General features: G+C 47.4%; 4 protein-coding genes across 4 annotated transcripts; all 4 read right to left on the bottom strand.

Moving 5' to 3' along the window:
* Positions 1 to 2,348: 2,348 nt before the first annotated feature.
* Positions 2,349 to 6,352, bottom strand: N7471_005072 (putative ABC efflux transporter; the record flags this gene model as incomplete). Its single annotated transcript, XM_057277791.1, has 2 exons — positions 2,349 to 3,022; positions 3,100 to 6,352. The coding sequence occupies 2 exons, from the start codon at positions 6,350 to 6,352 to the stop codon at positions 2,349 to 2,351; spliced, it is 3,927 nt and encodes a 1,308-aa protein (XP_057137401.1).
* A 1,087-nt stretch (positions 6,353 to 7,439) lies between these two features.
* N7471_005071 (Zn(II)2Cys6 transcription factor) lies at positions 7,440 to 9,647 on the bottom strand. Its single transcript, XM_057277790.1, has 3 exons — positions 9,113 to 9,647; positions 8,976 to 9,064; positions 7,440 to 8,915 (listed from the first exon to the last, which is right to left on the bottom strand). The coding sequence occupies exons 1-3, from the start codon at positions 9,622 to 9,624 to the stop codon at positions 7,714 to 7,716; spliced, it is 1,803 nt and encodes a 600-aa protein (XP_057137400.1). The 5' UTR covers positions 9,625 to 9,647; the 3' UTR covers positions 7,440 to 7,713.
* A 6,046-nt stretch (positions 9,648 to 15,693) lies between these two features.
* Positions 15,694 to 16,018, bottom strand: N7471_005070 (uncharacterized protein; the record flags this gene model as incomplete). The annotated part of the gene is made up of 2 exons (XM_057277789.1): positions 15,694 to 15,855; positions 15,965 to 16,018. 2 exons carry the CDS (start codon positions 16,016 to 16,018, stop codon positions 15,694 to 15,696), a joined length of 216 nt encoding a protein of 71 aa, XP_057137399.1.
* A 132-nt stretch (positions 16,019 to 16,150) lies between these two features.
* Positions 16,151 to 18,064, bottom strand: N7471_005069 (camp independent regulatory protein; the record flags this gene model as incomplete). Its single annotated transcript, XM_057277788.1, has 2 exons — positions 16,151 to 16,743; positions 16,796 to 18,064. The coding sequence occupies 2 exons, from the start codon at positions 18,062 to 18,064 to the stop codon at positions 16,564 to 16,566; spliced, it is 1,449 nt and encodes a 482-aa protein (XP_057137398.1). The 3' UTR covers positions 16,151 to 16,563.
* Between the last annotated feature and the right edge of the window lie 4,798 nt (positions 18,065 to 22,862).

Raw genomic sequence — 22,862 nt, 5'->3', positions numbered from 1 at the left:
TGCAACATGTTCGGTTGATTCGACATGTCTTCTCCCCATCTATAGCAGGTTGATTCCCGCTGGGGCAGGCACGAGCTATGATTTCTTACGGCTTTTGGAAATACCCCCCACACTTGGATTGATATGGGGAAATGGGAGTTTTATATATATGGTGTGGGAGAGAAATAGATAGGCTTGCAAATAGGCACAAGATTTACACGAAATATACGATCTTTACTTCTAAAAAGTGTTCCTCAATCTCCAGTATTACAAATGACTTATAAACAAAAACTTCACATAAAAAAAATTAGACCCAAAACCTGAAAATCCTTGGGAAGCAAAAATGCCCCGAAAAAAACCCAAGAGGTAAAAGACCACGAGCGTAGGCGGAGCGTAGGCGCAAACCGGTAAAATCCCCGAATCCACAGATCCATGGATGATCACATACACAAAACATCCCACGGAGCGAATAATAGTGGAACCACGAAGACTCTGCCCAACACACCGAGACCAAGTATAATCACGCTCTAGAACAAGTGATAGACAGGGACCCTTAACAGACCCCAACACACAAATCTCCCATTCGTAGATCTGGCTCCACACTTCAGGCCCGTTGTACAGAGTGTCGATCCTCCGCCAGTCGGAAGAGCGGATAACGTTTAAAGTGTCCACTGAGTGGTTTGTGGCTTCAGGATTTTCGATTCGAGATTTCCGCCTCAAAGCTTCGGCCTGATTTGTTGGATATTTTTGTCAAAAGACCGAGGCGGATTAATTTGGCTTTGATCTGCGCTTTTCGCTCTTGAAACAACGCTTTACAAAGGTGCTGTTGTCATTATTCAGGTTTTAGTGATTGTGTGTGTTTTATTATATTACTTTCGTCATAGGGTTATATATTGCTACATAGTATGTTGTACAACGCAGAACACGTGATATAGACTCATGGCAGACAGGTACACAACTCACCGACAGGTACAGAACCTTCCAGGCAGGTACATAACTCAAAGTGCCGAGTTATCCATTCACGTCTACCAGAATGTGTCTGGCAGGACTGTTCCTATTGAGTGGCGACATTGTTTATCTGGGTGAACCACTCGCCACCAACCGTGGGAACATCCAGTCAAATTGTCTGGGAAGAACTAATCGGGGCGAACCGGCAATTGAAAGAAACTGATTATTAAGGTTATTTTGTCCAATGGACTGTGTTATGCTTAAAGTTTTTTCCCCTCTTTTGCCGTTTGGTCGTTTCAAACCCTTCCATGGCTTCCATGGCTTCGATGGCTTCGATGGCTTCGATGGCTTCCATCTGCCAAGACTACCGGCTTTCACTAGGCGTGGCTTAATTCTTTCTTGGTAGCGCAGTCTAGAACCATTGTTAAAGGGTGGGGATAAATTCCTGCCAACTCTATTATTCTCATTGAACAACATGGGAGCTGGATTTAATGTTGCCTGTTACGGCCTGCCCTGTTGGGTAGACCGGGTGCTCTCGGTAAAACTGTGAGTCACAGGCTTCACCGTCGATTACCAGAGATCAACCTGACAGGTCATATTTGACACCACGTCCAGCTTCCACGTCCAGCTTCCATGTTAGTCAACAATATGCTTTTTTTTTTACGTTGTGTGACGTACATATCGCAGACTTTGATGCCCAATGGTTCACATAAATGATCACGTGGCCACGTCTCGGTAGTCTCCAGCTTTGAAAAAGTCAGTATTATCTCGGTTCAAACTCAGTGTCTCGGTTCCCAAAGTAGTTAATCGCATAGAGTTTCTTTGTCGCCGTTCTTTTAGCGTAATCCATGGTTGGAAGCCAAAGCATCCATCTTTGTCATTGTCGTGCCATGAACCAACGACGGCAGCACACTTGGAGGCACGCTCTCGCAAGTGATATGGGCCTGTGAGGCGTGGAAGTATGCAATAGTCGCTTGTGTTACGGTTAAAGAGTCACTGAGCTCGGGCGAGTCTCTAGGGAGAGTATGCCGTGGTGTAGCTGCGAGTAAATTAGAAGTGAAAATGAGATGATAAGTGAAGATAGGATGATATCGATTTAAACATCCTGTTCTATGACTTCATCAGAAGGACCGTATAGTGCCGTGAGGGTGAAATCAGAGATTTCTTTGCTATATAGTGTTCCTAGGTTAATTCTACTTGGATATTAAAGATATTATTTAGCCCCCGTTCTAAGTGAGATCTAGAAGATTAATAGCCGCCTAGGGGGCCGCCTAATATCTAGCCCCCTAGGTAGCGGGCACGACCAGAAGCTTATCCCTTATATAGGGAGGGACTGTAGATCTGAAAAAGAAAGCAACCAGCATGTGAAAGGGTATCTCAACTAAGAAATAGACATCAACCAAAAGAAAAGAGATCCAGATCTATCTAGCCTTCCTCTGAGCCCGCCACTCCCTCCACCGCTCCATGAGTCTATGCGATCTCATAGCCTTGAGAAATGCATAAGCAACAAGCCGATATATGATCGTGCAAACACCCAACGCCATAACATTCATCGGCCCACTCTTATCCAGATTGTAGAGCTTAAGCACCTGCTCACCGGAATCAATAGGACAACTCCCGTTAGCAAGCCTCTCAGCATCAGAGCAATGAAACACCTGACCATGCATTGAATACGGCGCCAGATTAGCAATGGCATACTTAATCGGCGAGAGATGATTCAGCGCCTGAAGCACATTGTTGACATTAAGACTCATGACGCCGCCGAGGATGGTCGAGATGGAGAGCAGGATAGACGTCACATTGACGGCGAAGCCAACGTGCGAGAACAGCGTGCAGAACATTATGCCCAAGGACTCGCCGCAGCTGATTATGCAGAAACAGTTGAACGCGCTGATGAGGAACATCGTTACGGTGCGTTGCATGTTGTCTGCAAAGGCGGCTAACGCGCCGAAGATTAGTGATGAGACTATTTCGAAGGGGACTTCGATTGCGGTGTAGCTGAGGATGAATGTTGATGCTGTGTAACAGTTGTCTGCTTCTTCGCGGTAGAAGACGTCGCGTTCGCTAGGGTAAATTGCGATGTTTTGGAGCATGCCTGTTTTCGGATATTAGCATGTCTATACAAAAAGGACATCCAGCGAAGAGAACCGGGGAAGAGTGGAGTAAACTTACCAACGAAGTACAACGCCGCAAACTCCTGAACAAATCCCATACGTGATTGCACAGCCGCATAATCATTCTTCAGCGGCGCAAAGAAGAGCGCCATGATAATCGCTATCCCTGGAATCTGCGCCAACCGCGCCATAACCAGCGGCGGTTGGCGCCAGAAGTTGACCACAGAGCGGTGCAATACCAGTGGGAACGTCACGCGGAATGGCAGCATCTGGCGCTTCAGACTTCCCAGTTCCGCAGGCGTGGCAATCTGCGACGTCTGACGGTCTGGCCCTAACCTGAGAGGGTTATCTTGCCAGCAGGAAATGAGGCCATGCACACGCTCGCGCGTGACCAGTTCACGGTCTGCTTGCTGGAGATCGACCGTGATGAGATCCAGGACGAAGTCTGCTGGGTTGGTTGTGCGTGGACACTCGTGGCCTTGCTCGGCGAAGTGCGCGAGCATTTGTGTTCCGGGGCCTGCGTAGACGGGGTAGCCGCCGCGGGCTAGGAGGAGGACTTGGGAGAAGTGGGTAAAGAGGTCGGAGCGGGATTGGTGGAGGGTTAGGATTAAGGTGCGGCCTTCGGCGGCGAGGCTGTGAAGGAGCTCGATTATGGACATTGCTGTGAAGGCGTCGAGGCCGGAGGTTGGTTCGTCGAGGAGGAGGACTTTGGGGTCTGTGAGGATTTGGATTGCGATTGTTACGCGCCGCTTCTCGCCGCCGCTGATGCCTTTGATGAGGTCGCTGCCGATGAGATTGTCGGCGCATTCCTTTAGTCCCATTTTGTAGAGGATCTCTTCTGCGCGTCGGTTCTTTTCTTCGCGTGACATCCAGGTTGGGAGACGTAGACCTGCGGCGAATCGTAGACTCTCTCGGACGGTTAGTGAGGGCATCAGTGCGTCGTCGTCTTGCGTTACGAAGGATGTCACTGAGCGGACCACACTCTCTGAGGGTACGGCACCATTGTATAGCATGTTACCATGGACGCAGTATTGTGTTCCTACGGACCCGTGCAGCCTGTGGGCAATGGAGTTGAGCAGTGATGTTTTGCCGCTTCCAGATGGGCCCATGATAATGTTCAGCTCTCCTGACTGAAACTCAGCGGTAATGGGTCTCAGAATCTGCAGTATCTTCGCAGTTTCCCAGGGGTATTGTCTCTTTCGAATATCCAACGCGTACTTGTCAAGCGATATTGCCACTTTGCGCACCTCCTCTGTTGGGCGGATAGCGACCTTAGATTTTCCACTAGTTTGGTCTCCTTCAGTTCTTCGTGCTTGGGCAACATCTATAGCGAAGCGGTTATATTGGAGCAAAAGAGCGGCGAAGAGATAGTGACCAATAGCAAACGCGACTAGCACCAGAATAGGCCGCCAGATCCAGTTGGTCGGCATTCCCAGGCTTTCCATGATGTAGCGCCCGGTATATTGCTTGCAGGCTGGGTCCAGAGGGTCATCGGAATATGGACAGTCATAGAACTGCCCCAATTCTGAGCCATTGGGTCCGATAAACTCGTTTGCACATAGAGCCCCAAATGTGTAGAAGGTGTAGGCACACCACTTCAACCACCTCACGTAGACCGGGATCTGGTTAGACTGGACAAAGTATCCACACGCAAAGGATTGCACCGTGAAGGATAGGTTTGCCACCAGACTAGCTCCAGGGAAACTCCGTGCTACACTAATGGCCACCGCAGCAAATGTTACGGCAATGTAGTGCGTGATCAGGGAGAGGACGAAGAAGATAAAAAACTGAGCCGGATCCAGACGGTATCCCACCATGAAGTAGAAGATGATAGAGAAGATCAACGGCACGGGAAGGTCCTCCAATGGTAACCGAGCTGCTCGTCGACTGAGAAGGAAAGCCGGCACACTAACCACGCCCTCGTTGCGTTCACGGTCAAACAGGCGAATATCAATTGTCAGCCGATAGGTCTCGTACAGCAGAATGAGATAGCCGTTTAAGCTGCTAGCAGTGTATAGACTGCCCTCTCGCGAGCGAATCCCGGACTGGCTTTCATCAAGCTGCAAGAAGATCCACCCATTAATGACTGCCATTCCAACAGCTTCAAGAAGACTACCAGCAACACCCATCGGGTCACGAATGGTAGTCTTGAAAGTGCGAGACGTCAGAACGCGGAGCTGTCGACGAAATGAGACGTGCTTCACAGCTCCCGTCTCAAAGCTACCGACCTCTGGTTTCGGTGTCTCCTTTTCTCTTTTGCCTTCTGCCTCCGTATCTGTAGCTACAGTCTGCTTCGACCGCCACACCTCCCTCAGCCGCTCAACACGAAGATTCGAAGCAGCCTCAAGCGCCTCCGTCCGATTATCAATGGCAGCAAGGTCGATCAAAAACTCCGCTGGGTTGACGAACGGCGGAAGAACATGTCCGCACTCCTCGAAGTGCGCCAAGGACCCTTCCACCGAACCACTGTAAACCGCCGCTCCCCTGGCTAATAGAACAACGTTATCAAAAAGGCTCCAGATCTCAGAGCGCGGCGCATGAATCGAGACAACAACTGTCCTCCCGTCCAACGCGAGACGCTTCAGAGTCCTAATAATCTGGAATGCACTGGTAGCATCCAAACCGGTCGTGGGCTCGTCGCAGAAAAGCACAGATGGATTCGCCAGGAGCTGCACGCCGATACTGGTGCGTCTTTTCTCGCCGCCACTGCAGCCCTTGTGGGCTGTCGTGCCAATGCGGGTGTCGGCACACTCTTTCAGTCCTAGTTCGAGGATGACCTGTTCCACGATTGCGTGGCGCTCTGCTGGAGTTGTTGGTGGTGGGAGGCGGAGGTCTGCCGAGTAGCGCAGGGTCTCGCGGACTGTTAGAGTCGGGATGAGGACATCTTCTTGCATAACGTAGGAGCTGCGGATGCGCGCGATGTCGCGGTTGTCGTTAAAGGTTGTTGTTCCGCTTGTGTTTGCTCGGGAGAGACTCATTCGGTTGGCCATTAGGTTGAGTAGGGAGGTCTTGCCTGAGCCACTGCTTCCGATGATGGCAGTTAGGCTACCGCTTGGCATGGAGGCGGATACATTGTCCAGGACTGTCTTGCTGGTTCTTGAAGGCCTTTGGCCCCGCAAGCGTTGCCAGATCTGTGATGGCGAGGTCTCCCATATTGGTGGAGTGGTGTTGACTTCGAGTGATAAGTTGCGGACTTTGATGCATACTGGATTTACTGCACGCAGAGAGAGGTTGTATGCAGTATCTTGTATATCTGCCGGGAGGACCGCTTGCTTTGCACTCAATTCGGGGATGATCTCATCTTTTTCCATGGTGGATTTTGCCGGTGGAGCGAGAACATCCAAACAAGACCCCCTTGTTCGGATGTGCTATACAGGTGGTGGATCTCGAGTTTACTATGTTGTAGGCTGGGATGGATGGAATGTGATGATGCAAGATGATGATGCCCGGAATGTGCCAAAAAAAATCCGACTCCTTCGCCGGCTTGAGCCTGAAAGGCTAATTCGACATCAGATCCTTGCAATTCACCTCGTGAACAGTCACATAAGTCCGACAAACTTAATTCTATTAATTCTCCTTGCCTCAGACCTGACCCGGACTATACTTAGCCTCCGAATTTTCAATGCGATTGGCCGGTCACCCCGCAGCAACGTGGTCCTTGCATAGGCGAGGAGCTGTCACCGGGGTCCCACCTGTTATAGGTGCATCACAAGAGTTACATATATTGCAAAATCGGACATGCTGATAGTATTTAAATAGTGTACGAAGACACCTAAGAATACAAATATGTTGAGGCCAGAGCCTCTTAGAAGTCGTAACTTCTCAGGTTTATATCTCCAGATGTACAGTTCTGCGTAAGAGCATTAATCTGACTGCATTATAGTCAAGGATGTACCCCGAACTGTCAGTGAAAGAATAAAGAAATAAAGTAAGGAGATGCAGGATCCAAGGCCTAGACACTGTGACCATCCCCAATACATCTGAAAGAAATAGACAAATCCGATACTGTACAAGGATGAAGACCCAATTCCTATTCTGCCACGCAAGAAACTCCAAGGGAAAGCTGAATATATACAATCACCTAAACCAAATCAAATAACAGGACCAGACCAGGCCACATTCCTCCAGACACAAGAACGCCCTCCATCAACTCATGAGATCATCCAGTCGGCCACTCGATATCACTCATCCATAGAAATAACACCAGCTCGGCCTTTTTTTTGGATCGGAAGGCTTTTTGGAAGGACCGGCTTGGCGCTTATATCGGGCCATGCAATGCAGCCAGAGAATAATACGCCTTTGACACGGAAACTTCGCGGCGCACCGATGCTCGCAAGCCGGAAAAAAAAAAGAAACATAAACGCAAATGCAAACGCAAACGCAAACGTAATAGTAATACTCCCGGGCCTCCGAGATGCAAATACATATGCATCATCATCACAGTCGCAGTAACAATCAAATCAAAACGCCACATGGTACAGCCTCGTCTGAGGGGTGATCATCGTGTCCCCTCGGTATGGGACAAAGGGCGGAAAATCCCCTTTCCAAGACGGTAATAATGAACAAAGAGAGAACGAGAAAATAATAAGGTAAAGTAAATAGAATAGAACAGGGTATCAGAATGGTAAGAGGGGGAGAAGAGAAGAAGGCAGGATATGGGAGCAAAGGGTATTCAAGTAATCAAGAAATCCATATTCATGTCACGTATGATCTTTTCCCAGTCCCAACTATCCTGCATGCGGGTATCCATAATCTCCCAAACCCGCGTAACGACCTTGAAAGCAGGCTCGATGTTGCGCAGGTTAGAATAGGACTTGAGATTCTCGAAGCCCTGCGTAATGCGTTGGCGCTGCTCAGGCATGAACGCAGAACAACCAAGCAGGAAAAGCGGCATCAACACGATACTGAAAGCGGATGCATCCTGTGGCAGCTGATCCAGGTAGTCGAGGCCGTCGTCGACGACCTGCGCGATTTTATCGCTCGGTCGCGAGGGCCGGATCGTCCGGTACAGGTACACCCAGGTTGATTGGCGGTATAGCTGGGCCAGGCACCAGTTCGGGGTGTCGGGCTCGTGGGAGGTCTCCCAAGTGCGGATGGCCATATCAATGGAAACTGCCTCGCTCAGCGTCTGGTAGTCCACTGCCGGCTCATAGCCCTCGTTGAAGCGTTCGCGAATACGGTCGCGAAGCTGGGTTATCTCCGAGATATAGTTGAAGAGACCGTCGAATACGCCGAGGAACATCCCCGCTGACACGCCAGGTACGAAGTTGGGCATGTGCAGGTCGTTGTGTAATAGGTTGGGACGGCGGTCAAGCGAGGTGAGAGAGTTTGAGACGTCGTGGTACTGGAAGAACTCGACGATGAACTGGCGGAATTTTTCGTTCCGTGGCTGCTGTGACAACAGTAGGTACCGGGCGGCATCCATGTGCGGTCGGTATTCGCCGTTGGTTTCACCTTCGCAGATGGTGTTCAAACTGAGGGCGATGGTGGATGCGATGATCGGGTCCTCGACTAGCAGTCGATCATCCTCGTCGGGGCTCTTGGCTGATGATGACGCATTGATATTATCTTTCAGATCTTGGATAGCGTGATGGAAATGAAAGTACTTTCGCTCCTTCAGCTTTGGTTCGGGATCCAGACCTGAGAGATGCGATCCGGACAAGCACATTAGCGAATGCATCAGCCCCCTGTGTTGTGTCGCCATCGGGAGAAGAATCTCTTTGAAGGGATTCGAATCATCGTTGATGAGCGTTAGTACGCGACTGAAACCATACACAAAATGGTCCAAAAAGCGACGGTCGACATCCGTTTCGATGCCATCGATGAGGAGGGGTAAACTGCGCGGGACGGCTGTAAGAGACTGGGATCGAGCTACTGAAAAAACGAAGTTAGTGTATCAAGAACAGTCAGAATCAAAATGTAAAAAGCACCTACCATCAGCTAGTCTCTGTCTCCCACTCTTCCAAATCTCCTTGAGTGGGTAGCCTTCGCAGACGACCGCATTCTTCTGGCAGTTTTGACAACTATCCCTTGTTAGACAAGACGACCCACTGGTGGAACACGCAACTCACGAAGGCTTTGTCTCATCACACTTCTTCTTCCTCCTCCGACAGGTTATACAACCAGTCTTGGAGCGACCTTTAGTGATCTTGGCCTGACCTCCGGGAGCTGGCAGCGGATGTTTGCGTGGGCGACCACGTTTCCGTGGAACAGCGGGAGGGCCCGACTCCACATCCGCTTGTTTAATACTCAACAAGTCATCGTCGAGTTCTTCCAGTTCTTCCACCTTGGGTAACTCCATAATATCGTCCAATTGCACCGAGTCGAAATGCGAATATCCCTTCACCTGCTCTTGGTCTCGGTCGACCGACGGTGATTCGCCATTCCAATCCAGTGAATCGACTGAAGCATCATCGGTGCTAACACCGGTACTGGCGCTGGATGTGCTGCCTCGGATGACGGAGCCGCGAATCCCTAATAAAGATGGAGGAATATCCGATCGGCTATCGTGACTCTCCCTCTCCCGAACATCAGAATCATTCAAATCCGGATGGGTGAAGTATGAGGTATGCATGGACAACATTGAAGAAGAAAGGGCATCCGATAAGAGCCCAGATGCGCTCTGCTGACGAGAGGGGCTGTTGGGTATAAATGGAGGGGGGGAAGGAACTAAGTACGGGAAAATGTGCTTGGTCCGCCGCAGTGCGTGTGATCAGAGAATACACTTTTCCGTAGAAATTCCAGCAAAATGGTAGCTGAGTAAAGAGGGGAAAAACTAGTCCGATCTGAAGGATATTAAGGACATTAATATATACAAGAAACCTACGACTAGGTAGGGCAGGGTATAAAGCTTGGGTGAATCAAATGCGTAATGAAAACCTAGGCTACATTAGTTTCTAGCTATGAACGCATTAGCCTATAAATTATAATCCATTACGGAGTTAATATTTAAGCCATTTGAGCCATTAAAAATCATGAAAATCAATTAATAAATATTCTATTCTACCGTATTTGTTCTCATAAACTTTCTATGCGGGGGAGGCTGCCAAGCATGTTGGATCTGATGCCCTGATTTGCAGTGAAGAAGCCCCAAAAAAAGCAAATTGACCAGGGCATCGTTATGGGGTTTTGTGTTTTATTTGCTTTTGGAGCTTTTCTTTTTTCTTTCCCAAATTTTTTTTTTTCATCGGCAAATGACCCGTTGCCTTGGGATCGACCTCTAATCCATATCCATCAAGTCCTGCCTCAATATGATTCTGGACCAAAGCTCCATCTAGTGTCTTGCGTACATATGTAGTCTATGGAGTACATCCATGCAATATGGGACATGTTACCCCGTACATATGTTCCTACTCAAATAACGTGGATGATTCGTCACGAGTCTCCTGTACTCCAGATGTAAACCTGTAAGACATTCCCCCTTGATCCGTTGGGAGACTTGGGGCCAAGACAAATAACCCCGGATGTGATGATACATGGTCCCCGGAATCTTTGGGTAGAATGATGTGTACTAATAGGAATTAGTTGGCGATATTACTTCTCACGAACCATTCAGCTGGTGTACAAGCCACTCCCCACACTATCGAAGCTTTCTTCCTTTTTTTTTTCTTTCCTTTTTTGGGAAGGAGAAGCGCGGCCACTCGGGCGAAACTGGTGGGAGGATCTTCTATTCTCCTCGGAGACAATTCCCATTATTCGGGTCTAAGCGCCATCCCCGTCCAGGTTGAAATTTTCATCTATTTTCGTTTATTATCTCCCTTTGTGTAACACCAACAAATCTGGGGTAAAGAGTGGGCCAGATCTTCTGGGTGCGACCAGCACGGACATCCGCTGCAGGGAATCGACCAGGATCGGAATCCGTCCGTTGTCATCATTCCGCCTATCGAATATAGGCAATGTTCTGCGGAGGATCCATCGGTATTCTTCATTCGCTCCTTTGTTACTATTTGTGTCTATTGCCCTTTTCATCGTGTCCTGCTCACTTTCTGTGACTTGTGACAGTCCAAAGGGGTGGGAATGTGGCAAGGTCACCAAAAGTACTGACTGCGCAAGGCCCCCGTGGATCTGCCGGGAGACTAACAAGGAAACACACTTGTCTGGATTTAATAACGGGCTAATGTTGGGACCCTCCTTTTTTTTGCCCTTTTAACCATTTTGACCCATCAGCTGAGAAGCGGGAGAGAGGTTAGATGATGTTCATACCCCTGCTAGTTTCTTCGTACATACGAGCTTCTTCACTGACGTGTGGGAGTTTCATATGGAGTCCACGCACTAGGGTCGGGCTAGCTATGTGAGTAGGCAATTAAATTTTTTAGTTCGTTTCAATTTTCCAATGCTCAACAAGATCGACTATGCAAGTCCATTCATCTGACGGGGTGGACCAACAATATGGGCCAATGGTTCGATGACGGTATGTGGCGCTAACGAATCAGGCAATGTACACGGATGATCTAGCGTAAAAATATGGGGAACGCGCTGAAGTCCCTTTGTTGACGTCGCATCATATCCCTGCCCTTGCTCCGTACTCCGTACGGAGCACATGTGTTTCTCTTTCTACAACTTACGATTTAACTATACAATGTCTCCAACAATGAAAGTCATATCCGCTTCCAAGGTTCAAGGCGGGTCAACGGTTGTTCCCGCCCAGTGGGGCCGAAAACAAAGGAGCCATAGATGTTGACTTCAATTTGTATAACTGATCTCGTTCCTGGTAAGGAGCAAGGGGTGTGAGGTGATGAGCTATATACCTACGCAGCACCCAGGGGGTGTACAAAGCAAGTACGAAAGGACAAAAAGATTTCCAGGTTCGGATAATAGGAGGCGGCCAGATGACCTTTCAGGGCGTAGACCAATACAGTAACTAAGCCGAGGTCAAGGTCTGGACCATCTTCTTTTCGTACTTTTCTCTCGCGCTCAGTCTCTCTCTCTCTTTCTCTTGATCTTTGACCTCTTCCCCCGTACACATGTGGAGTGAAGCTATTGCCTAATTAAGTTACCCCCGTTCATCCTCGGGGCTTCTCCGAGAGAAGGCTTGCACGCCCCCAACAGTGGACACGAGGAGATGTTGTTTAACGGTGTTCGCCGCATAAGGGAAATCCCGCCAGGCACCACCGGAACTGCTGCGCGACCATTACTGGGCCCGATGGCGCTGAATATACCAATCAAAAATAATTGAATTGCCTGAGCCTTGCGCAGGACACTAGTCAGATCATCAGGGAAAGGAAATTCGGCTTCTACCTTCCTATTGGGCGTACACGGGCCCCATCCAAGTCGTCCAGCCGATCTCTCCAATTAAACTATCCAAAGTAAGCAGTTGATGGCTTTTCAACACACTTTGTATAACCAACAGGAAAAATTGACCTCGTTTATGCTCCACTTGCTTAGTGTCGGTTCAATTCGGTCTCTTTCAGCCCCAGCTGGCCCAGTAGGAACAATCGAAATTTCGTCTGCATTGGTCACGAGGACTTATTATTCTCTGGGCTTGGCTTTGTTTGGGATTTAGTCGCAAACTATCGAAATCTGAAACATGTCTCTTTCGAGATAATTATGCGAAATAGGAAAAACATTACTACCTCATACTGTAGCTGGTCGAACAAACAAATCTCGGATTACTCGGGTGCAGGCCTGGCAAAACAGGCCGCCAGAACTACATCACAATTCCTCTATGCTTGACCTTCTCATAGCCACTGAATTTAAGGAGGTTGCCTAGATAACTGCATTTGACTTTGGTAAGAGAAAGCAAAGGTATCCCCTCTGCCGAGACAAGCGATGGGTGGCTTTTATTTTTGGTATGACACGGGCTAATTCAGAGTGTGATCGGCATCCAGACCAGAGCTTGTGGATTGTGGATAGGACCATCACGAGAAATTGATATTCATGAGGTTCCTCTTTCTTTTCTCAAATCCGCGGAGATTTCTAACAGAGCACCAATCATGACCCAGCGTATTTTGCTTACTTTTATCGTGCGAGTCGAACGCTTCACATCTCAATGTTTTCGGGTGCTAAAATACCTTGGTTCTAATTGGATACACCCATTCTATGTTTGCCAACTCTTGAAAGAATGCCAGATCTCAGACATGTTGTCATGATCTGTAAGGAATTTATCCGTTCCGGTGCAAAAATGACTAGGAAGTCTCGTTGCTTGTTGACTCATGCGACATATCGATATCTGATCTGGAGCAGTCCAGAGCCTCAGGTTGTCCATATATCGGCCCAATCTAGCTGCCCAAAGAGAGGCATTGCGGTTATTTCCTGTGTCGTTGTTGGCAGCCTTCGTAATATCCAGGTGGCTATCTTGCATAGTCTCAAGGTACATACAATCAGATGAGAGAAGTACGCTTGCCTTGAGCTTATGGTGTGCGGAAACGACTTTAAAGGTACTCAGACTATTGTCCCATCAGTCATGGCCCACAAAAAACAGTCGCAGTCAGAACATGTTCCCTCAGTATGTTGAATATGACACAATTCACCCTCTGGGCCGCATTCTGGTGGATCTCTCAGTCAGATAAGAAGCCCTGAAGTATTCTCTTGGTAGCAGGAGATACGAAGCCCAGACTAACAGATAATTTATGGAGCCTGGCATATTGTCTACACTACTGCGATAACCAATGACAGGGAATTGGATATCTCGAAAGACTTCTCATGATTCCGGAGATCCTGGAAGGAGTGAGTAGATATCGCTGTCCTGGGATATACATGAGTTTTTATATAGTGGTAGGTTGAATAACTTCTTACGGGTTTACCAGGACTGTTTAGAACCATTTCGCAGTGCGAATCCTCGAATTATTCCTCGAATTCATGCAGAGGACCGAGATATTCCACAGTCTTCGAGCTTCTCATACTAGTCAGGGGACTAAAGACCGAGCTTGGGTGCTACTCTCTCGGCATGATCACGACAGCGCTGTATAAAGTCGGCATTCTGACAGATGGCAGTATATTTTAAACCTCTTTTTTCTCTTAGGGGTAGAGATACTTAGATATAAACAAAATGCATACCTAGGTCACAAGGAACAGCATCAGGTCGTCGTCCTTCTTCGGCTTTTCCTTCATAATCACGTAGTCGAACTTGACCAGATGAACAGAAAATGATATTGGTTGGTTGTTTGCCAGCCAGGTCACCTTTTTTTCTATTTTCTCAAAAGTCACCTTTGACGTGAAGGCGTAACTCTAGGCCCAGAACAACCCTAGATTAATCAGCAGAGATATTGGTGATAATCGAATTGCCCTAATTTATCAGTGAAATTTCGTCATCTAATTTGAATGATGTAGCACCTTCCTATCTCAAAAGAATATCCCGGAAAAGAAGGACTTTGTTGTACCCATAGGGCTGGATTCTCGGCGTGTTTCGATTTCTCTGCAATGGAGGTTCATCAACTCCATCGACAGTTGTTGAGAGAGCATTGTCTTTGAGTATAGCCTTGTATCGGGGGCAACTAGATCGATGTATATATCGTTGGTGGCCGAAAATAAGCATCAAATCCAGAACTATCACATTTTGACACGGTCTCTGTTTCGAAGTGAACCCCCGAGGCGTAGTTACTGTCATTCCCGATGATGTATACCGCGCATAGTGGGCATTCGAGGGCCGTCTAATCTTAGACAGTGCCATTCTCAACCGAAAATCGGCTTCCGTTTGGAAACCACAGTTGAACTAGAATTGTGGAAGAAGTCCCATCCATCCACGAAGCGAATACCTCGAGACTTCTGGAGCCAGACATATCACGGATGCTGATCCGATACTTGTTCCAAGGTTGGTCCAGAACGTATGAGTAATGCTAACAGAAGCCGTATACTGGATAGAGCTTCCAAGTTACTCAGGCTCGATGGTGATGCCGGAGATCACAGTGATAGACAAAACTGATCCTGCAGACAATCCACTAGTTTGTCAACGGTGATAAGACCCAATCCAGAGCCCTTTCCAACGTTGATTTGCCATGAACTCCAGGGCTCTTTCGGTGTGTTGTCAACATATCCCTTGCCTACATAGTCTAATGAGCTTGATACAACCATCACATATCTCCTGAAAGTGGACTCTAGAATAGGGGTTTCTGTCAGACTGAATTCCAAGCAAATGACAGTTCTGCAGAATTGAGTTTTAGAGTTCTGCGGACTCTTTCGGAGGATCGGTACCATCGAATCGACAGATCAGAACTTCCTATTTTTCGGCGCCAAGGAATTCATGAGATGGTCATTCGGCAAAGCTGACTTTGCATGACCAATATGCATATACCCGGCCCGGGGCAGGCTCTGACGGCCCGGTGAAGGCTCTGGGAAAGCTCGTAACGATTCCATTCTGGGTGTTTCCGAGGCCAATATCATTATAGCTCGCACCGGATGAACTCCCTACGAGTTCCTTCGCATTGGAGGTCTGCAGGAATGGCTTAATCTCGATCAAGTCGAACCCACAACCAATGAAATTTCGTCCGAGATTGGCAATTCCTTGTTCCCACAAAGACCATTCCAGATTAGGAGTTTGGTTCAGGCCAGGGAATAGCCGGCAACGTAAGAAAGTATGACGAGGTGGGATTCCAACTCTTTCGTGGGTTGATCTAATGATTCGAAATCAGGAACTATATAGTCCACGAAGCGACAGCCATTCGTAAGATTGACAAAGGGTCAGAAATGTCGCAAGACTGTTAAAAGGGCACCATAATCAAACCTCGCTGTTCATCGCTTTGGGGAGGACACTTTGATCAACAAAGAACGATATCCCATATCCATCGGCGATAACATCACCATTACTGGTCTTGGGTATCACTTTCTCCTTCCCATTGCCCAGATACACGTAAGACAGGTGGATTCCTGGGTAATAACCCTGGAGAATGGGAATTAGAGGACTCACCGGTTCATTTGGATCTCAAAAGAGGCCAAAGCGACATAACTTGAGTGCAGGGTTGTCAGAGTTAATAATCCTTCACGCCTACCCGCAATAAAAGCCAGTATGCAGACCACGGGAGCTCTGCTACCTGCATACACATGTACTTAGAAGCATGTGAACGCAAAAGCAATGAGTGCTGACGACGGATATCTAAGCCAGTTCTAAGGTGCCTGCGACATTTTTGCTACACAGGGATACATCTAAGTATATACAAAGCACAATGCAAGTCTCATGGATAGATAGAAGAAAGTCAATTGACAAGACACAAGTAGCCCATTTAGAAATAAAGCCCGTATCCCAACCGTGTAGACCGATCCCAATGCATAATATGACCAGGTTCCATTGAACCCGTAGCCATGGCCCGATCACATGTGAAAAACAAGAATTCGAATTGCCCCGACCCATGCAAGATGCTAATAATGACAAATACAAAGATAAAACAAAAAGGATATCACTTGAAACAGCAACAAGACTCCCCTCTGTAGGGAGCCGCAACAAGTAAAGAGACATAGACACGAAGACAAAGCGTGAGGTTAAGCTGGGCATCAATCATGTGAAACGGGTTCGGGTTTGATATGGATTTTCTTTTTCTTTCTGTTTTCACCGGTTGAGTGAATGCATCAGATAACCGCTTCATCAAACACTTCATGCGATGAAGGCGCGGTCCAGCTGGCGCAGTGCCCTCGTGTCCTCGCCTCCGAATCCGATCTTCTCATTAGGGATATCTCGTGGCCCCTCGGCGAAAGAGCTCTGTACGGGGGTGCCGTTCGAGCTCGCGGCGGGGCCACCGGGAGAGGCAGTGGAGGAGGAAAGGGGGGGCCAGTGCTGCACCGTTCATTAATGAGTTGATGCCGGGAACTGCATTTCCAGCACTCGCGGGATCAGAAGACTTCGGTGACGCGGCGATGGGATTGAGAGAGGGCAACGCGGCGGGATGCTCCTGCTTCACCAGGCGAGGGCTGCGCGCGTGTCCATTTGATTGCGCCAGGGACTGGACTGGCACGCGCGGCGATGCCATGCGAGGATCAACTAGAGCATGTCCGTAGACCGGTGGGGTGCGTTGCTCGTGAGCGTGGGCGTGAGCGTGAGCTTGTGCTTGAGCTTGAGCTTGGGCTTGGGCGTGGGCTTGAGCATGGGCGTGGGCTTGGGCGTGAGCATGGTCGTGTATTGAGCGCGGCGACCGGTTCATGTAGCTTGGTTGTGGTTGTGGTTGTTGTTGTTGTTGTTGTTGTTGTGGCGGCGGTCCAGCTGGAGGTAATGTTGATTCCATATGAGGTGGTCGATCATACGGGCCTGTCATCCCGTGTGGAGGCGGTGGGAGTCCACCGCCATGCTGATGGGGTGGAGGCTGGTGGTGTGGCGGGCCATAATGAGGATGTCCATTGGCACCTACCGGGGGGAGATAAGAAGGACCAGGGCCGTATTGAACCGAGACAGTCGGTGGTGTAGCTAGAGGGGTGGGCGGCCAAGCGTAGGCAGGCGGGTATGGCTGTGTATGGGTGACGCGGGGGTATGCGCCGAGGGGATGAGGAGTTATGGGGTAAGCAGCGCCTGGCATAGGTCCACGGGTAACGACAGGGAGATTTTGCTGATCATTGACTGTCGACTCGGGATAGAGACCTTTCTGGGGTCGAACATGACGCAGCGCAGGATCCGAAGTTGGTTGTTGTAAGTTGGCGGCAGAAGGGTGGGACCGTGAATAGTAGCTTATCAGATGCAAGTGTTGGCCGTTGGAGGTCGTGATACTGAAAGACTGTTTCATCAGACCATCTGGTTTGTAACGGTATCCATCTGGTCCCTCGTCTGTTCCATCGGCGCGGTCATCGTCGCTGCCCCGACTCTCAGGTGTCTTGCCTCCTCGAGAGGCAGAGCCCTGAGAGACACTGCCACCTCCACGCTTGCCTTCCATTTCGCGATAGGTCAAAAAGCTACCAGAGACACGGCTGGCGCTCCATGACTTCCCATCAGTCCATCGCCGCATACCCGCTTCTCGTTCATCCCATACAAAGACCGAACCAGAACGGATCGATTGTCGCTCTTTCTCTGATAATCGTCTTTGCACACGAGGTAGAAGGCCGATGCGGCAAGCCTCGAAAAGAATAATGGCGTCCGCAGGTGTGCGAACGTGCCCGTAATACGTCTCCATCCAAGCTCTCGAGTCAACCGACGACCCCGGTTGATTTGGTCTGATTGCCAGGTTGAAGGATAGAAGGGTTTTTTTAAAGGTAGATGGAGTACGAGAGATCTCTGAGAGGGATGAGTTAGATCTAAGGGAAAAGAAAAGAGGCGCAAGTGGAGAGGAAGAAAATAGGGTTCAGGTCCAAATATAAAAGGAACCAGGATCCGAGTCAGTATGGGGTAGCCTGTAGACCGGCGTTGGTGGGTAAAGGCCGAGCTTTTACGTCACCCAAGACGGTTAGACCGGCTAGTATTGTTTTTTTCTTTTTTTTTCTCTTTTTTCTCTTTTCTCTTTTTTTTGACTGATTCGAGACTTTATCCCAAAATGGAAGAGGATAAGAGAACTGCAGAGATTGATGTGGGCCAAGTGGGCTTGAAGGCGTAAGAATGCCGAACAGACAAGGGAGAGAGCCAAGGCTGAAAAGACACAAAGAGACAAAAGAGATAGTGGGGGACCTACTTTATGACTCCACAAGGTTTCTGAAGGAATGGCTTAGCTGTTCTTGTCTCGGGAACTTTTTTTAAAATAAAAAAAAGAGTGGAGGGAGAAAGAGAGAAATATGGAAGAAGAAGGAAAAAGGAAAAAAAGGAAGAAAAAAAAGGAGAGATCTTTCAACTAAATGTACCCAAAGCTTTATAAGAAACAATGAAGAAATCATAAAAAGAAGGTTAAATAAGGGAAGCGGAGAGAAGAAGAGCGGGCCAAGCGATCCAAGCGAAAAGATCGAACGGAACTTGTTAAACGCCGAGGTTCCAAGAATGGGCGAGAGAATTATTAATTTATTCTATTTACTTTATTTATTTTAATTTAATTACTTTAATTACTTTATCTTATTAGATTCTCGGTAATACACATGGAACGGAGTAATGAATCTCTTTGAAATCCACTCGAACTATTTATGCATGGGAACCTTGGAAAAGGAGATGAGTCTTGACATGGGGCTGAAGTGGGCACGGCTATACGGAGTACAAAGGCTTCAATATTGTGTAGCCTGGGTAATTTATGTATATATTGTAAATGTGCAAAAGTAATAACTCGTAATTGCGTCATTGATCTTTAATGTGAGTCTACTTGAATTATATAGAATGGAATTTAGATTTCAATTCTCCTGTTACGGGGAGTGAAACAGTTTTCCGGATTGGCTAGTTAAATCCATGTTGGAACTCTTGGCTCGGGTTTACGGGGTTTGAAAAACCTTGGAAGGCAGTAAGGTTAATTTGGCCCCTTCAAAGGCCCCATTCCTGGCGATAGATTAAACTAAAATGATTAAAGGATAGAATAAAGGATCAGCATTAATAATAGATAGAGTACAATCTACTCCCGAGGTCCGTATGGTAATAATGCATAAACAAAAAATAAATGGAAAAGAAAAAGAAAATTAAAAAAAGTTGCGTATATATAAAATGGTCTGTGTCAGAAAAGTGGCGCTCTGGTCGCGAAAAAGGTTAGTGCGGAACTCTTAAGCTTAATCCAACACGAGGAGGCCGGCGCTGAACTTTATGCTCGCTTACAGAGTGCACATCCACCCCTCCACTTTTGGTTTATTTTCATTCTTGGCAAAAGGGGGGGAGAGCTTCATTCTATATTGTAATTGGATATTGGGCTATCCTTCAGATGTACCTACATCATATACAACGTACTCAAAACATATATATTATCTTTCAGACTTCCAATCGGACTTCGTGCTAAAAAAGCTCAATTCCGATGGTTGCCATGTTCAGATAAGAGTATTTTTTATCTACCAGGGAAAAGAAGCAAGCCCACTTGACTATCGGGATTTACCAGCCAAATGCGACCGAGGATCCCCCATTGATTAATAATAGCCCAAACAGGGTTTGAGCGATTCTGTCCGATGTTTATCCAACACCCTATCCCTTGGCGGGCAAGTCCCATACGAGTCACATCCAAACAAGGTTGATCTTAGCGAATCTGGCCCGGAGTATTTTAATTTATATCCGATATCCGATATCTCATAGGTTAAAAATTGATAAATAAAGAAGCAAGCCACTGTGGCCATATCCTCGTGACTCGTACTCGTATTAGGTCCAGTGACGCGGCGTTTTGAATTTAACTGCGGTGACCACAAAAGCTTGACAAAATCCTAGTCCAGATCAAAGCAATGATACGGATAAAAGAAAACATGAACTAAAAAGATGCAGTGTACTCTATATGGAGTATTGTGGATCAGAAAAGAAATCTCTAGGTTTCAAGCCTGTTGATCCCATGTATGTACGTGCATTGTTTGCGCGCGTTAAATGGCGAGAGCTAACCAGGAAGCCACGTAACAGGATCACCATGAGCAAGCATACGACGGGTTACCACTAAGTAGCTATATTAACTGCGGGCTATGTATTTGTAGAATGTGCACTGCTTCGCATCTGACTGATATCGCTCGTGTTCGACCAAGAATAACAATAATAATGGCTTGAAACTAACATGATTCGCTAAAATACCAAGCGGTCGGCCAAAACATGATACGACTGGATCATATCCGCTGACACCTTGACTCGGCGATAAGGTTAGCTGGTCCGAGTCTGCGCTTCGTGCCGCTCATGTTCGCCGTGCAGTTAGCTTTGTACTTAATTAGCCTTGCAGGTGGGTAAGGCCTCACATTCTAGATCAAATATTGGACCCCTGTACATTGCATGAGGCGTGAACGATACCAGAAACATCCGGGAATGGCCGCCACATTCATATTCCTATCCATGAACATTTGAACCTGTCCTATAACTTTATTCTAATTCAATATGTTACGCACGGGGCCGAATAATGCAAGCCAGTGGAAGCGTATCGCCAGTAAAGTCCCCCATTGCACAAGGATCACTTTAATAGGGTTCGGGGAGCTGGTTAAGCTTGGCAGCTGATTTGCTCCTTGGCTTCAGCCCTGATTCGGATTTGGAGTTTAGAAGGCTGGGGGGTCCATGTGTTTCTATTCCAACAAACGAGCATGGCACGAGCCTATCATGGTGTCAGCGTACTTCATACATACATTGTATCGCCTGCATTACATGTCTCACATGGCGCCGTCCTGTGTGACTACAACATAGAACATCACCGTCGTGACCCGGTCTTCCATCTACCAGGTCTACGGAGTGTGCAAGGTCGCACTGCTTCCTTGCTCTAGGTTCAATGGAATAAGAAACAAGGTTTGGGGGACTAAGGTATGGAAGATATAGTGTAGTGCGTATGATCTAACATGCAAGCTATAAGGATGAGCGAACTAATACTCCGTACAATTATGCTGTGTTCTTGTGCTTCCACAGTCCAAATTGTTTAACGGTTAATGATAGGCTCTAGGCAATAATCGAGGTTAACTGACAGGGCCCAAGTTTCAATCAGACCGGTGCAGCTGATCATTATAATGTTGAAAGAGGAAGCCGGAATAAGTACATTTTCGCCTTAACATTGGCTCTAGTTACCTTGAGTTATCTTCCAATTAACACGATAAAACAAGCAACCAACAGCACGAATCACCACATGTATTCCCTTACCCAAAGCATGCAACCCTGTACAAAATACAATTGCTTCAATGTTAATGTAGAAGCTCAGACCCCGACCGAATTTTTTTAATTCTGAAGATCGCCTGAATCCACCATTTAACAGCCGTGATCCCGCAAGTCTTGCTACATTAGGATAGTCTGGTGTCTCTCATTTCCCCCAGACAGAAAATCATCTCCATTTTATTAGGTATACATCGCCCACTAAATTATCCACACCTAAGGTATAATAACACCAATTTCCAGATTCGGGGGTTTCTAATCAAAGAGACATACCCATGTACGGAGTACGGAGTACGGACTTAACTATAACAAAGAAAAACAAGATCATGGATTGCGTATTCTCCTTAAGGTCTATCCGATTACCCGAAGACTCCTTTTTTCCAAGTGGATCCAGCTCCACATCTCGCTAACTATATCTGTTGATAGAGTACCCTTGCGGGATAAACCGACTGTTTCGCCGACCGTGGGTTGTGTGGGCCTTCTGCAACTGTATTCGTTAGCTGCTAATCTATTATTAATGGTCTCGGACTACATTCGGATTGTTGAATATACGTTATAGCTGAGATGTAACTCCGCTACACAGCATTTGCTTTCATGAATAATCTCCGATTGATGATCCGACACGGGCGGCCTAACGTTATAAACGAGAGCCCCTAGTCAGCCAAGGTGTTTGGGAAGTTTGATTCCTACAGTCAGAGACCAGATAATCGAATATAAGGCAACTAACACTAAAAAAAAACCATAACAGAATGAAAAATGACGTGCGATTAACTGTTTCTTGTATTGTCATGCATTCGTTGCAACCCTGGAATTAAAGGTTGCCAAGAATTAATTTTGTGAAACGTCACACGAGCTTATCTCCACTAGCATAATTAAGGTATCCATTGTCTAGATGAATAGGGAATGTGCTGGAATGGGTTAAGGCTTGGAATTACTTTTATTTTTTTTCTTTTCTTTCATTTAGTTTTTGTTTATATTATTATGGTTATGTTTCATTGCATGGGGTCAAAGGTTTCATTTTATTCTGGTCCAATGTTTGTATGTAATATTGACTTTTTTACTAACATATTCAACACATCATACTCCATAGCGGTCCAAGAAAAGGCAGTGCACCAACAAATGCTGGTGCCTACCCAAAAATGGCAAGAAACTACCCAGGTAAATCTTGGGGCCAAGAGGTGTGAATGCCAAGATGATGCCAACTTTGAGTGGCTAGACTCATGGCTGGCTGTCTGGGGGCAATGTCATCGAAGCCTAAAATTCAG

Source organism: Penicillium samsonianum (genome assembly GCF_028829775.1).
Source record: "Penicillium samsonianum strain IBT 33392 chromosome Unknown utg000003l_segment0_segment0, whole genome shotgun sequence".
NCBI lineage: Eukaryota > Fungi > Ascomycota > Eurotiomycetes > Eurotiales > Aspergillaceae > Penicillium > Penicillium samsonianum.
This window is presented reverse-complemented; position numbering and strand designations above follow the sequence as displayed.